The sequence below is a fragment of the Zootoca vivipara genome, chromosome 12, assembly GCF_963506605.1.
Source record: "Zootoca vivipara chromosome 12, rZooViv1.1, whole genome shotgun sequence".
In the NCBI taxonomy this organism is placed as follows: Eukaryota; Metazoa; Chordata; class Lepidosauria; order Squamata; family Lacertidae; genus Zootoca; species Zootoca vivipara.
Genome location: NC_083287.1, coordinates 55,248,426 through 55,263,905, shown reverse-complemented (window position 1 = coordinate 55,263,905; position 15,480 = coordinate 55,248,426). Strand labels below are relative to the sequence as shown.

The 15,480-nt window shown below is 46.2% G+C and overlaps 1 protein-coding gene across 5 annotated transcripts in view; it reads right to left on the bottom strand.

Moving 5' to 3' along the window:
* NBEAL2 (neurobeachin like 2) overlaps positions 1-15,480 on the bottom strand; it is a 185,580-nt gene that overhangs the window by 109,579 nt on the left and 60,521 nt on the right. For all 5 annotated transcript variants that reach the window (XM_060281001.1, XM_060281002.1, XM_060281005.1 and 2 more), the window contains exons 2-3: positions 9,394-9,482; positions 721-885 (exon numbers count right to left, since the gene is read on the bottom strand). In XM_060281001.1, the coding sequence (XP_060136984.1) occupies positions 721-885; positions 9,394-9,482 (254 nt within the window). The remainder of the gene's footprint in view (positions 1-720; positions 886-9,393; positions 9,483-15,480) is intronic.

Genomic DNA, 15,480 nt, shown 5'->3' with positions numbered 1-15,480 from the left:
GCGGGGTATAAATAATAAATTATTATTATATTATTATTATTATTATTTGGAGCATCCCTGCAGCTGTTTTATGACTTTGCTAGCTGGGGCAGGTGATAAAAGTGAGCACAGGTACAAACACCAAACACCGAGGTCCATAACAATGTCACTCCTATTGCCAAAGTGCATTCTCAAAACACAGACACACACACACACAGAGCCAAGACTCATTATGTGGAGGAAACACAGCTCAAAGCCTCCAACATTCCTCTGATGAAAATACAGTGGTACCTTGGTTCTCAAACTTAATCCGTTCCGGAAGTCCGTTCCAAAACCAAAGCGTTCCAAAACCAAGGCGCCCTTTCCCATAGAAAGCAATGCAAAACGGATTAATCCGTTCGACGTTTACAGGGTAGAAATATTGAGGAAGCGGATGGAAGTGTAATAAAAACATTGCAAAATATTAACAACACAACGAATAAAGTAAGATTAAGGGAAAGAGGTCAAACATGGTTGGAGGGAAGTCTATGTTTTTATGCATTTTTTGGTGCGTTCTTTTTTATTTCATTTCATTTCTTCTTTTGTGTCATTTGTTATTTGTCCTTTCTTGCTTGTGATATCGTTTGGTTTTTGTTGCTGCAATTCAATAAAGTATTAAAATAAAATAAAATTCAGAAGGTGAGAAGCGGCGCTAGGCAGAGTCCAAGAACGAGAAGGAATAACAGGAATAACAGCCCCTACCTGCAAATGATGATGAAGAATTTGATCAGCAAGAGAGCCTGGTTGAGGCCAGCCTCAGTCACCTCTTGGCGGGAGATCTGGTTCACGCAAGACGTCAGCTGCTGGGTCAGTGTCTGCAGGACGTCGCAGGGGAGCAGCGGGATCTCTGAGGCAGAGTCCTCCGGCCTGCAAGGGAAAAGCATCAAAAATAAGTTTGCAGACTCCCCTCCGTGGAAATCAGCCCTCGAGAACATCGCTCCCTTCCGAAGTTACCCGGGTGGGTAAAACCGGCTTAGCTTGAAGCAGGCTCTCTCAGCCAAATCTGCTCCAGAGGGGTGTCGTGATGCTACAAGGAGGAAAAGCTATATGCCCTGGCAGAAGGAGGAGGTACAAAAATGGATTAATTAACAGGCAAGTCTCCTTCCAAGGCATCTGGGCAGTTGAAAAGGAGCGGTTGCTGTTATTGTTTATTATTATTATTATTATTATTATTATTATTAATGATAATAATAATAATAATAATAATAATAATATTATAATGCCAGGAGGAGACAGGAGTGCCTGGCGTGCTATGGTCCATGGGGTCACGAAGAGTCGGACACGACTAAACGACTAAACAACAACAATTAATGATAATAATGAAAATATACCACCCTTCATCCATAGATCTCATGGGAGTTTAAAACACAAAATTACAGCATAAAAAAACACAAAATGCATAATAAAAACAAAAACAAACCAGAAAAAAACCCCAATTCTACAACACATTTTAAAAGGGCAAACCAAGCTGATGGACTATGCCGAAATGGCAAAGCTGACTGGAAAACCAAGAGGACAAAAAGCTTTACAAAATAATGGGAAAAATTTATAAGCTATTTAAAAGACCACTGTAAGCAGATGGAAACGTTGGCAGGATTTTGAATTGACTTGTAGTGTAACTAATTACCACGGAAAATACAGATTGAGTATGGAAGAAGATGCAGTTATATAAAATGTTTAAAATGGGACTCGGGGGGGGGGGAGTCCTGAGATTTGAAGGAATCTCTGTATATATGTGTTTGAATGTTTTTAAAAAATATCAACTTTGTAAAAATGATTTCAAACAAAAATAAAATAAAATAAAATGGCATCGGGTGTCCATCGGCCCAAGGCCTGGTTGAAGAGGAACGTTTTCGCCTGGCACCTAAAGGTGTACAATGAAGGCAGCTGCTGAACCTCCTCAGGGAGAGCGTCCCATAAACAGGACAGGGGCAAGGAAGCTTTTTCATCCAGACCGCTTCATTCCTTTCAGGGACTGCAAAACCAAAGGTGGGCCGGGCGGTGGATGAGAACCGTACCCATTGTACAACCGGCAGAAAAGTCCAAGGGGCTCCCAGGGAGCAGTTTAACGGTCAACCCCTCTCCCTGGGGAACTCTGGGAATTGTAGTTCCATCAGGGAGATAAGGCTCTCTCCTAGAAACACCCAGCACCTTCAACAAACTACAGTTCCCAGGGTGCTTTGGTGGAAAGACATGGCTGTTAAAGTGGAGAAGGTAAAAAGGCAAAAGACCCCAAATGCAGTGAAGATACCAGTGTCAAAGTAAGATTCAACCGCCTATCCCAGGCTTCCTCAACCTCGGCCCTCCAGATGTTCTGAGACTACAATTCCCATCAACCCTGACCACTGGTCCTGCTAGCTAGGGATCATGGGAGTTGTAGGCCAAAAACATCTGGAGGGCCGAGGTTGAAGAAGCCTGGACTATCCCGTCAGCTTTTCCTACACAGAATAAGGCAGGCATCCCCAAACTTTGGCCCTCCAGATGTTTTGGACTACAATTCCCATCATCCCTGACCACTGGTCCTCTTAGCTAGGGATCATGGGAGTTGTAGGCCAAAACATCTGGAGGGCCGCAGTTTGGGGATGCCTGGAATAAGGGAAGGGGCTATATTTTCCCTTCGCCTCAGGTAGCAAAATAAAGGCGGAACCTTATTTTGGTGCAATCATGTCCGCAACAGCACAGGCTGGCAGTGAACCAAAATGGACAATTTTTTGCGGAAACGCTCGAGCGGTGCTTTAAATATCTCCAGCAGCTGAGAGCGCATGGTGGCGCTCGTCTTTTGGGTGGTTGCTGGATATAAACAGCACCAGACTCCCCATGGGGAGAAGAGAGGCCTCCGGCGAATTCATAGAATCAGAGAGTTGGAAGAGACCACAAGGGCCATCCAGTCCAACCCCCTGCCAAGCACCATCAAAGCATTCCTGACAGATGGCTGTCAAGCCTCTGCTTAAAGACCTCCAAAGAAGGAGACTCCACCACACTTCTTGGCAGCAAATTCCACTGTCAAACTGCTCTTACTGTCAGGAAGTTCTTCCTAATGTTTAGGTGGAATCTTCTTTCTTGTAGTTTGAATCCATTGCTCCGTGTCTGCTTCTCTGGAGCAGCAGAAAACAACCTTTCACCCTCCTCCATATGACATCCTTTTATATATTTGAACATGGCTATCATATCACCCCTTAACCTTCTCTTCTCCAGGCTAAACATACCCAACTCCCTAAGCTGTTCCTCATAAGGCATCGTTTCCAGGCCTTTAACCATTTTGGTTGCCCTCTTCTGGACACGTTCCAGCTTGTCAGTATCCTTCTTGAACTGTGGTGCCCAGAACTGGACACAGTACTCCAGGTGAGGTCTGACCAGAGCGGAATACAGTGGTACTATTACTTCCCTTGATCTAGATGCTATACTCCTATTGATGCAACCCAGAATTGCATTGGCTTTTTTAGCTGCTGCATGACACTGATGACTCATGTCAAGTTTGTGGTCTACCAAGACTCCTAGATCCTTTTCACATGTACTGCTCTCAAATAAAATAAAACCTACATACAGCAACAGTGTTTTGTTACACAGGTGTTACACAACACCTATTGTGTAAGTCAGGCATCCCCAAACTTCGGCCCTCCAGATGTTTTGGACTACAATTCCCATCATCCCTGACCATTGGTCCTGTTAGCTAGGGATCATGGGAGGGCCACAGTTTGGGGATGCCTGGTGTAAGTCATGGGCCCCGCCTGCTAGCCTGCTCCCTAAAATATCACTGGTTTGCTCCTTTCTATATATAGGGTGCCTACATTCTGCATGGACTGGTTGCAGGGCAACATGTGCAAATGGCTTTAGATACCTATTAGGTCCATAAATTACCATATAGCATATATTCAACACACAAAAAAACAGCGACAATTTGTTGTTGACAAAGGACAGCTGGACCTATAAAGGGCCCCATTACCTTCAGTAGCTTAGGGCCTCATCAAACCTAAATCCGGCCCTGGGCAGATCCTGGGACCCCCACTGCCTTGCAGGATATATTCGGGAGAAGAAAAGGCTCAGGATCGAATCCTACTCAGACCTGGAGCGCAGTCCTGAACGCGGCTGCATTTTCAAGTTTCAGTCGAGCTAGAAAGCTTTTTTTAGCGCCTAGTTTTGCCCGATTTCAGATTTGCAACACAGACCCTGTTGAAAACACGCTCTGAGCAAACGTGGAAGCGTTTCTCAAGCTACGAGATCTTGGCTTTTCAGGGGTGGGGGGCCATACACCATTTCTGGGACAGAAATTGTGCATCACATAAACAGAGCAGGAAGAGCCTAAATTCACCGATCCAAGCCCCCTAGCCGTCCCCCAATACTTTGCAGATGAAGCAAACAAAAACAAAACACAAAAAAACCAGCTCACATTTTTCTGCAAAGAGAAGATGGGATGCAAAACTGGGAAAGGTGCCTGCAGGATATACAACCAAACAATAAGATATGATAAGGCAATATAGTGGTACCTTGGTTCTCAAAAGCCTTGGTTCTCAAACTCTGAAAACCTGGAAGTAAGTATTCCAGTTTTCGAATGTTTTTCGGAAGCCTAACGTCCGATGCGGCCTAATGTCCAATGTTTCCAGGGCACCTGCACCAATCAGAAGCCGTGCCTTGCATTTCGAATATTTTGGTATTCAAATGGCCCTTTTTGCTATTTATTTTGTGTTTTTGTTTTTGAGGCTTTTTCAAATTAATTTGTTTTTGTGACTGTGTGGAACCCAGTTCAGCTACTGATTGGTTGATTGTGTGACTGCGGAAATGGATAAAAGCACACACACACACACACCCCAAATCCAAACAATGACTACCATCAGCGCAGGTAAGGGAAAAATAATTATAATTTTGATCATCTACAATACTGTCTATTTGTTTTATAGTACAGTGCATTGATTATTGCTTTCATTTTATGGATCAATGGTCTCGTTAGATAGCAAAATCCATGTGAAATTGCTGTTTTAGGGGTCCTTAATTCGTTTTGCATTATTTTCTATAGGAAAGCACGCCTTGGTTTTGGAACGCTTTGGTTTTGGAATGGATTAAGTTTGAGAACCAAGGTACCACTGTATAATGTGTACTCCCCACCCCCCACCCTCTCTCTCTCTCTCACACACACACATCTCGTACTCAGAAGGAGCGGGAAACTGCAACATAGATGGATCCCCTCCAGCAATTGTCGCAACAGGCAGTTGTGTGTGTGTGGCAACACAACGGCAGTGTGGAAACCAGGAAGTGTGCTAATCACAGGCCGAGGGAACGCACAAATGGGAAGAGAAAAGGAGATGGCTTAAGAGGAGGCCTCGAGGTAAGCGATTTCCACCAAGGGCATTTAGGTGTCTTTTCACACGCCTGCAAGCATTGCTCGCCACACAGAAGAGTCATGCCTTAAGCAGACCCAATGAGCCAAGGCAGGAACCGTAATCGTGCTTGCCAAAGAGAGGGCTGCCATATTTCAAATACAGTAGGGGAAATCCGGGTGCAAAAGCTTGTTTTTCTTTCCCCTGCCCCAAGCTGCTGAGCTTTTCTTGCAAAATCTCCAACAAAATCAAGTTTGTAAGGTATTTTTTTAAGGAAAATTGCTGATATGGGCTGCCATACACCTGGGTTTTCCCGGACATTAAAACTGATTTTCGAAAATTCTGCCTGGACGCGATTCTTGACCGGCGAATCCCGGCTATGTCCGGGGAATTCCGGACGTATAGCAGCCCTGACCAAAGAGGGTGATGCTAGCAGACCAAGCTGGGAACGGCCCTCCTGTTGGGCAAATGGGATACTTCCCCAATCACTAGCTGAACCAGTGGCATCAAGAGCTGCTTGCTATTATATTACGAGAAAAGTATGGCCGCAGTACACTACTACAACCGTCAGGACGTCCTGAGCTCCCTGCTTTAAAGGTAAAGGGACCCCTGAGCATTAGGTCCAGTCATGTCCGACCCTGGGGTTGCGGCGCTCATCTCACGTTATTGGCTGAGGGAACCGGCATACAGCTTCCAGGTCATGTGGCCAGCATGACAAAGCCACTTCTGGCGAACCAGAGCAGCACACGGAATCGCCGTTTACCTTCCCGCCGGAGCGGTACCTATTTATCCAGTTGCACTTTGACGCGCTTTCAAACTGCTAGGGGGTCGGAGCTGGGACCGAGCAACGGGAGCTCACCCCATTGCGGGGATTCGAACTGCCGACCTTCTGATCGGCAAGCCCTAGGCTCTGTGGTTTAACCCACAGCGCCACCTGCGTCCCTGCTTTGGCCAGCTGCAAAAAGAAGAGGTACCGTGTTTCCCCCTTTTTAAGACACCGTCTTATTACTTTTTTTTCTCAAAAAACCACAGGGTGGCTTATTTTTGGTGGGATGTCTTACTGGTACCGGTATTTTTATTACGAGTCTGAGGGAAGGGAGGTGTGTGCGTCCCTGGTGCAGCCCTCTCTCCCCGGCCCTGGGATGTTCGCGAAGGGCTGCTCTCTCTCTCTTCCAAGGTGGGGACTCACTTAATAGCAATCTGCTACACTGGAGCTTCTTAAATCTAAACCAGTATAATGGAATCTATCTGTGTGATACAGTCCTAGCAGTAGCCTATACCTAAAGCAAGTAAGGATCTCTACCAGCCAGCTGCCCAAGACTGCAAGACTGTCTGAAGTTCCAACAACATAGCACTTTGCAGTGCTATCACTGATAGCAAAGAAGCTACCTGCTGAGCACAAAGAAGCCAGCTAAGCAGCAATTAAGATTGCTGACTTGGTAAATGGTAGCAATTGAGAAGCAATTGAGCCAGCGAGGTGAGGAAGCACGTGTTGTTAGGACCGGCAGTTTAACTTTTGTGTAAAGCAGCGTTTAGCAGCTCCTTTTAGCAGCTCGCAAACAGCGAAGGAAAAAGTCCTTAATAAATAAATAAAAGTCCCCAAGGCAAGGACTGCGATCCAGACTACTTACAAATCCTTAAAGGGGCAGCTCCACAGACAACCAAGCAGCATAAGGTAGAAAGAAAACTGCAGCAGGATTTTTAAAAGGCTGCTTTATGCCCGGTAAAAGCAATGAGACAACAATCAGACACGGGAGATTCCCGTTAAGAGGAAATCAACGTGCATTGAATGGAAGGGAATTTAGGGAAAGGTGGGGGGAAGCGAGAGGTGGGCTGTGTGTGTGTGTGTGTGTGTGAGAGAGAGAGAGAGAGAGAGAGAGAGAGAGAGAGAGAGAGAGAGAGACACGCAGGGGGGGGGAGAGAGACAGACGCGCACACGGAGGTCTCTCCCTAAAAGGGAAAACAGCCTTTGCATTCTTCAATCGCCCCTCTTTTCTTCCTCGTGCCTTCATCTCCTCCCCACCCCACTTTTCTCCCCTTCACCAAGTAGAGCTTACACAGCTTGGCTAAAAAAATTATTTTTGGATCTTTTTATTTAAAAAAATGCTCTCAGAAACGGGGAAGGGAAATCACAAGGCTTCGGCAGCCAGCAGCTACGGCTGTTCGGTGCATTTTTACAAGCTTTTAAAGGAAATACGTGTCTGTGGAGCGACAGCAAAATGGGGAGAGATTTTTAAGGGGGGAGTTGGCTGGCAGGAGGGGGGTTATTGCTAGTGGGTGAAGGGTCTATCAGTATGTCTTATTTTCGGGGTATGGCTTGTATCGCGCAATTGCTTAGAAATCCTGCTATGGCTTATATAATGACTACGTCTTAAAAAAGGGGAAACACGGTACATACGATTGGGTACTAGAATCTGACATTTTTTTTTCTGTACAGCAATCACTTTCCTTCACAGGCATAAGAACATAAGATGATGGATCAGGAAAATTGCCCAACTAATCCAGCCTCCTGTTCTCACAGCGGCCAGCCGATGCCTGTTGGAAACCCCCAAGCAGGATTCGAACCCAAGAGCAACTCTCCCCCTCCTGTCATTTCCAGCGTTGCTGCCTCCAACTGCGGAGGGCAGAGCACAGCCGTCGTCGCATTTCGTGGCCCGGTCAGAGTCTCAAGGACCAGGACAAGAGACGGCTGGAAAACTGGATGAGTATCAATTAAGCAGCAGTTCTGGACTGTGACTCGGCTGAGAATTTAAAAGGGCTTCCTAAGAGATTTTATATAGAAACTGGAGTAATATCAATCTCCAAGGTCGGCGCATGCGCAGAAGCAGCCCTTTGACAACCAAAGACTTCGACTTATGAAGATGGCCGCAGAACGGATCGTTTTCGTAAGTCGAGGTACCACTGTATATAAAAATGTAAGGGGTCCATGTTTGGGGCTTTCCACCTTTCTCGGAGACCGATTGCGTTGAAATTTTGGCACAACGTTCCGTGCGAACGTTGGAGTGTTTGCATATACATCCATTATACATACGTCATACCTGACACAGGTTAAATCAAAGTTTTTGGAAAAACCAGACAAAAACAACAAAAAGGGTTGCAACACATCGCCCTCTAGTGGCGACCACACTGGTACTGCAGCTATAAAACCTTCCCTCTCCAAAGCAGCTCAGCTCGCCTTTGCAGACTGGGCTCAGAACGGGTTTTTTTTTCCAAAATTGCCACAGCAACGCGTGGCCGGGCCAGCTAGTATTTTATATAAACTAAGCCATTCCGCATTCCATGATTACATCCATCAAAACTTATTTACACTATTGAATTTATCTTAATGCTGCCAACGTTTTCAAATGTACACAATTCCCCCCCCCCATATATTCATATATTCAATAAACAGTTTCCAATCTTCTTTAAACGTATGTTCGTCTTCTTCTCTTATCCTATATGTTAAGTCTGTAAGCTGCACATATTCCATCAGTTTAAGTTGCCATTCTTCTTTAGTTGGGACCTCGCTCGTTTTCCATTTGGGGGCTAACGAAACACAGGCTGCAGTAGTGACATAGTACCACTGCTGGAAGGATCATTTCTCTCCCAAGTTTTATTGTCGAATTTCCATTCAGCCCCCATCTTCCATCTCACCCTCAAGGGCCGGGAGTCCTATCAACCAAGCAGCTGAATGCCCACCCACATTGTTGGACCAGCAAAGCACAAACAGAGGTGAACGAAGGCGTCGTAACAACCAGGGCCAGGCGTCGCTACGTAGGACGCATGTGTGGCGTCGCGATGTACGGCGCATGTGCTGTTATGTAGTGATGCCGCACATGCGCTGTACATAGTGGTCTGCTGGTGGCGCCGCTACAGCGCCATACGGATGGGACCGGGGTCCCTCTGTCACCACTACAGCCGTGAACGGGGGATCTTCCACATGCGGCTGCAGCGGTGCGATGGCAGCTCTCACTGCCACGAGCCCCCACAGGGTGCCTTCTTGTCACCCCCGCGGACACAGCACCCAGGGCGCACTCCCTGCCCCCGTTGCGATGCCACTGAGCACGAAAGGCGTTCTGCTTACCTCCTCGGTTCCATCGAATGCACGGTGATGATTTTCTCAAAATTTGCGACGAACGCTTCCAACCACTGCTGCAGGTACGCCAAGTCCTTCTGGAAGAAGAAAGGAAGGAGAAGAAGCGATTAGAAAGTGCAATCCCCTTCTATCACAGAGCCAAAATATCCCAGGATGCAAGCCCTCGCTGGGCTAATGTCAAAGGAGGACATTGGTTGTTTGCAGCTCAAGATCCAAAGCTATAGGGTCACGTCAAACCTTCCTTTCCCCGCTCAGTCCCAGTTCTCGTCTTATTCTTCGGAAAAAGAACATTAATGAAACCAAAGATCACAGATCAAAAACTTGTTGGAGATGTAAAGAGAAAGATGGTACATTTTGCCATATGTGGTGGGAATGCAAAAAGGTCGGCAATTATTGGGAGATGATATATAATGAATTGAAAAAAATGTTTAAAAAGACTTCTGTTAAGAAACCAGAAGCCTTCCTCCCAGGGATTTTAGGTCAAGAAATAAAAATAACAACTGGAAATTAATTTATGTATGCAACAACAGCGGCAAGCATTCTACTAGCACAAGCTTGGAAGACAGAAGAGACCCCAATGAAAGAACAGTGGCAAGAGAAACTCAGGGAATATGCAGAATTAGCAAAATTAGCAGATAAATTACATGAAAGGGACAACAAAGACCTTTAAAAAGAATGGGAAGCGTTTACATTATATATGAAGAGACAACAAGAAGAGGTGGAGGACTCATCCGCAGGGTTTGAATAAACATTCACAAATGTATATAATACAAAATAGATGTAAAGGTATTAGGAATTAATTGGGGAAATAATACGCAGGATGAATAAGGGAAGTCCAGGGGAGGGGGGGAAGGAAAAAACGGAAAATTGTTAGAGGGATATTTCATAAAGGATGTATATATTGGAAAAACCAGTAAAACAAAAAAACAAAATGAAAGAATGACTTATTCATTTAATATTGCTCCCCACCCCGACCATAGCTGCCAAGTCCGGGTCGTAAAGATCCGGGATCGGCAGCGCGCGCATGACCGGAAGTTGCGTGACGCAACTTCTGGTGGCGCTTCGCCCTTCTATGGGCACCAGAAAATGGCGGCGCCGGAAGTTGCTTCCGCGCATGACCGGAAACACGTAAAAGCGGCTTCCGGCGCTGGCGCCGCCATTTTCTGATGCCCATAGAAGGGCAAAGCGCCACCGGAAGTCGCGTCACGCAACTTCCGGTCATGCGCGGAAGCGACTTCCGGCGGCGCCGGCGCCATTTTCTGGTGCCCATAGAAGGGCAAAGCGGCATCAGAAAAATGGCCGCCGGGCAGAAGCCAATTTAAGGGACAATACCGGGATTTCCCACCAAACGGGAGACCGCCGGGAAACGGTAAGAAAAAAGGGGTTTTCCCGGCGGATACAGGATACTTGGCAGCTATGACCCCGACTCTGGCTATCGCACACCGCCACATCAGTCAAATATGATGCCATGACATTACCCAGTTTACTACGTGGTCTCTGAGTCAGTGGGATCTCGCCCATATGGCTAATTCAGGAAGGAGGCGTAGGCAGAGGCAGCACACAGGGCAAACAATTGCACCAAACTATATATAAGGAGAACTTTAATTGTTGCATTTTCACCCCACCCTTCCTCCTCCCAAAGGGAGCGAAGGCAGCGTAAACACAATCCAAAGTAACATTTACACATTTACACATTTACATCCCGGGAAGCAAGAGATAAAAGGAATAATTGCACAATTCTTTTTAGAGAGGGTCCGCTAAATTGCTAAAGTTTTGATTGGGAAATGGAAGCAAGGACGTCAAAACCAAGAGGACAGAAGTACCGCTGGCGGAGAAAATGCCCAGCCCAACAACAGATATACCACCTCTGTGCCAGACTTCGCTTTTTTCTTCTTCCCTCCCTGTCACCTTTTCCTTTTGTGCTGCGTCTTTCAGCTCGTAACCCTGCAGGAGGCGGCTGCCTCGTTTTAACCAATTCTCTGTAAGTTGCTCTAGGAGCCTTTTTGGCTGAACAGCAGAGTACAAGTCAGGCATCCCCAAACTTCGGCCCTCCAGATGTTTTGGACTACAATTCCCATCTTCCCCGACCACTGGTCCTTTTAGCTAGGGATCATGGGAGTTGTAGGCCAAAACATCTGGAGGGCCGCAGCTTGGGGATGCCAGGTACAAGTGCTTAAAAAAAACCCACAAACCTGTGCTGTAGGGCTGGCCGATATATTGATATATCGTCCCAAGCTGGTATGAAGTCCATATCGTGATGTCGGTTTCATTATTTTTGACCTTACTATATATTGCGAATCATGATATGTGTGTGTGTGCGTGCTTGTGTGCGCTATGCAAAAATCACAATGTGGGAAAAACCGTGAAGCCAGCCAGAGCTTCTCTCAATTCCTGCACCCCTTAGTTAACCCTGCCGGCTCAGAGCTCCTCTGCCTCTTGCAGGAAGCAGCAAAACACAGGAGTTGTTGTTGTTTAGTCGTTTAGTCGTGTCCGACTCTTCGTGACCCCATGGACCGGAGCACGCCAGGCACTCCTGTCTTCCACTGCCTCCCGCAGTTTGGTCAGACTCATGTTCGTAGCTTCGAGAACACTGTCCAACCATCTCATCCTCTGTCATCCCCTTCTCCTTGTGCCCTCCATCTTTCCCAACATCAGGGTCTTTTCCAGGGAGTCTTCTCTTCTCATGAGTAGTCGCCGGCAAAAAATCACGATGTGGGAAAAACCATGAAGCCAGCCAGTGGCTCCACATAGCTCCACTCTTATTTCAGACACTGCAATATATTGTTTTACTGTGATGTTTAGCCGGTGACATATTCATGATGCACACCAGCTCTATATAAAACGACCCTTTAGAACACTTTTGGAATCGGTTTGATAGTTATTGTTATTGTTTATTGATATCTTTTGTGTCTTTTCATTATATATACCGGTACACATTTTGTGAATTCTAAGGTGCAACGCCTATTTGAAGCTACATATGCTCCTGTGAACTTGAAGCTTTTTTTGTGTGTTCTGTTTAAATCTGTTATTCTCACTAGAATACATACCTTTATTTGACAGTAGGTTTTATTCCTTACATGGAAATTTCTGGCCAGAGTTCTTGGTATCTTTCCTTTCGAAAACCAGATATCGCCCAGCCCTACTGTGTTGTTTGGGGCTGCATTCCCTCTAGGGAAACCTGTTCATAGCATGGGGGTGCTATTCGACCCTGCATTGCACCTAGCCACTGATGTGACCCAGCCAAGAAGTGTGTTTTATCAACTCTGGGTTGGTTTGCAAGCTGCACCCCTCCCTGCCGAGGAATGACCTAGCCGCTGTGAGTCACAACCCAATCGCATCCAGATTAGACGACAGCAACACGTTCTACGTGGGGTTGCTTTTAAAAGGTGCCCGGAAACTTCGACTGCCATGAAGTGCCTCTTTGCTAAGCCAACATTGTCTTTGTCCATGGAGTTTTCTTGGCAGGGATACTGGAGTTCCTTGCCAGTTCCTTCTCCTTCTCTTGAGAGTCCCATGGACTGCAAGAAGATCAAACCTATCCATTCTGAAGGAAATCAGCCCTGAGTGCTCACTGGAAGGACAGATCCTGAAGCTGAGGCTCCAGTACTTTGGCCACCTCATGAGAAGAAGAGAAGACTCCCTGGGAAAGACCCTGATGTTGGGAAAGATGGAGGGCACTAGGAGAAGGGGACGACAGAGGACGAGGTGGTTGGACAGTGTTCTCGAAGCTACCAACATGAGTTTGACCAAACTGCGGGAGGCAGTGCAAGACAGGAGTGCCTGGCGTGCTATGGTCCATGGGGTCACGAAGAGTCGGACACGACTAAACGACTAAACAACAAAGCCAACGTTCTTCCGCAAGCATCACAACAGTGTCAAAGTGGTTGACCATAAATTTGTGGGGCTCCTCCGCTGAAGAACCACAGGCTACATTCTGCCTGCTCTTGTCTGCGATGATATACCGTATTTATTCTCAAGAACAGAAGATTAACTAAGGCAGGCACCCCCAAAGTGCGGCCCTCCAGATGTTTTGGCCTACAACTCCCATAGGACATAAAGCAAATCGGATCAATCCGTTCCAGACTTTTAAAAACAACCCCTAAAAATGCAATTTATCAGGAATTTTACTATCTAACGAGGCCATTGATCCATAAAATGAAAGCAGTAAACAATGTACAGTGGTACCTCGACTTACGAATACGATCCGTTCCGCGGCCGTCTTCGTAAGTCGAAGTCTTCAGTTGTCGATGCGCCCGTTCTGCGCATGTGCGGAGCGTGATTTTTGTGCTGCTGCACATGCGCCGACCGCGCACACCGCTTCTGCGCAGGCGCAGAACGTACACACAGGGCGTGCCCGGTGAAAAGACTTCCGGGGTTGTCGACTTCGGAAGTCGGAACCTTCAGAAGTCGAGTCGTTCGGTTGTCGAGGTACCACTGTACTGCAGTCACACAGTCAATTAATCCATCAGTAGCTGAACTGGGCTCCACACAGTCACAAGAACAAAAAGAGCCGTAAAAACAAAAATGCAAAATAAAACAAAAACAGACAGACCTCAGCGTAACACTCAAATCGGAAGCGTGGCACTCAAAACAGAGCACGTTCGGCTTCCGAAAGAAGTTCGCAAACCAGAATACTTACTTCCGGTTACAGGTAGGTAGCCGTGTTGGTCTGAGTCGAAGCAAAATAAATAAAAAAATTCCTTCAGTAGCACCTTAAAGACCAACTATATTTTGGTATGAGCTTTCGTGTGCATGCACACTTCAGAACTTACTTCCGGGTTTGCAGTGTTTGAGTTCCAAGTTATTTGAGTACCAAGGCGTTTGAGAACCAAGGGACCACTGTACAGTAAAGGGGACCAGAGGCGTATCAAATTATGCATGGGGTGGAGAAAGTCTGCGAGTCATCTAATAAAGCAGAAGGACAAAAGGAAAGACCTATTCGCACAGCAGATTCAATCACAATCTGGCAAATTCTGGTTGCGCAATTAAAGTTGATTGCGCAAGAAACCCATTCCCCCCAAATATCTGAATATTTTGTGATATAGAAAGTGATGGGAAAACCATACAAAGTGTGGGATAACACTTGCTTTGATGCAACCTCGTCTAGCCTCCCCGCAAACAAATCAGAGTGAATAAGCAACATCATCTCATCTCCCTGAGTCATAGTCCTGCTCTAACTCTGCCTTGGTCAGACCACACCTGGAAAATTGTTTCCAGTTCTGGGCGCCACAATTTAAGAAGGATGTTGACAAGCTGGAAGGTTTGCAGTGGAGGGGGACCAAGATGACCAAGGGTCTGGAAACCAAGCCTTATGACAGGCTTCCTCAACCTCGGCCTTCCAGATGTTTTGAGACTACAATTCCCATCATCCCTGACCTCTGGTCCTGCAAGTTAGGGATCATGGGAGTTGTAGGCCAAAAACATATGGAGGGCCGAGGTTGAGGAAGCCTGCCTTATGAGGAACAGTTGAAGGGGATGTTTAGCCTGGAAAAGAGGAGACTGAGAGGAGATATGATAGCTACCTTCCAATATCTGAAGAGGAGGACTTGAACCAATGGCTTCAACAGCAGCAACAAAAATGGTTCGTGCTAAGAATTGGAAAGAAAAAGCTATCCTAACAAAAGAACAATGGTTGTATAAATAGACAGAGTTTGCAGAATTAGCGAATATGACAGCCCAAATAAGGAAATGGGTTGAGAGGCAAACAAGGGGCAAGTGGGAATATTTGGGAGAATACTTTAAAAGATAGGATATTAAAACCAATCTGCAAGTAGGGATAATCTCTTGAGCAACAGTTAACGAAACGAAGGAACTGAAGGGAAGGAAATAGGGTAGAGAAATGAACGGATATTCAGCAAACTAAGGTCGCCTAGAAAGTCAAGGAGTGATCGGCAGGGAAGTCGGTACAGAAACAATGTACGACGAAAGATGTATGATGTGGAAAATGTTAAGTGGAAAATGCATTTTTTAAAAAAAAAATACAGTGAGAGAAATACAATCCATCCTTTTATTGTGTATAGCCAGAGGCCTTTACAACGAACAGCAAGAGGGCAAGAGAAAGGCTTTCCTCTGAAA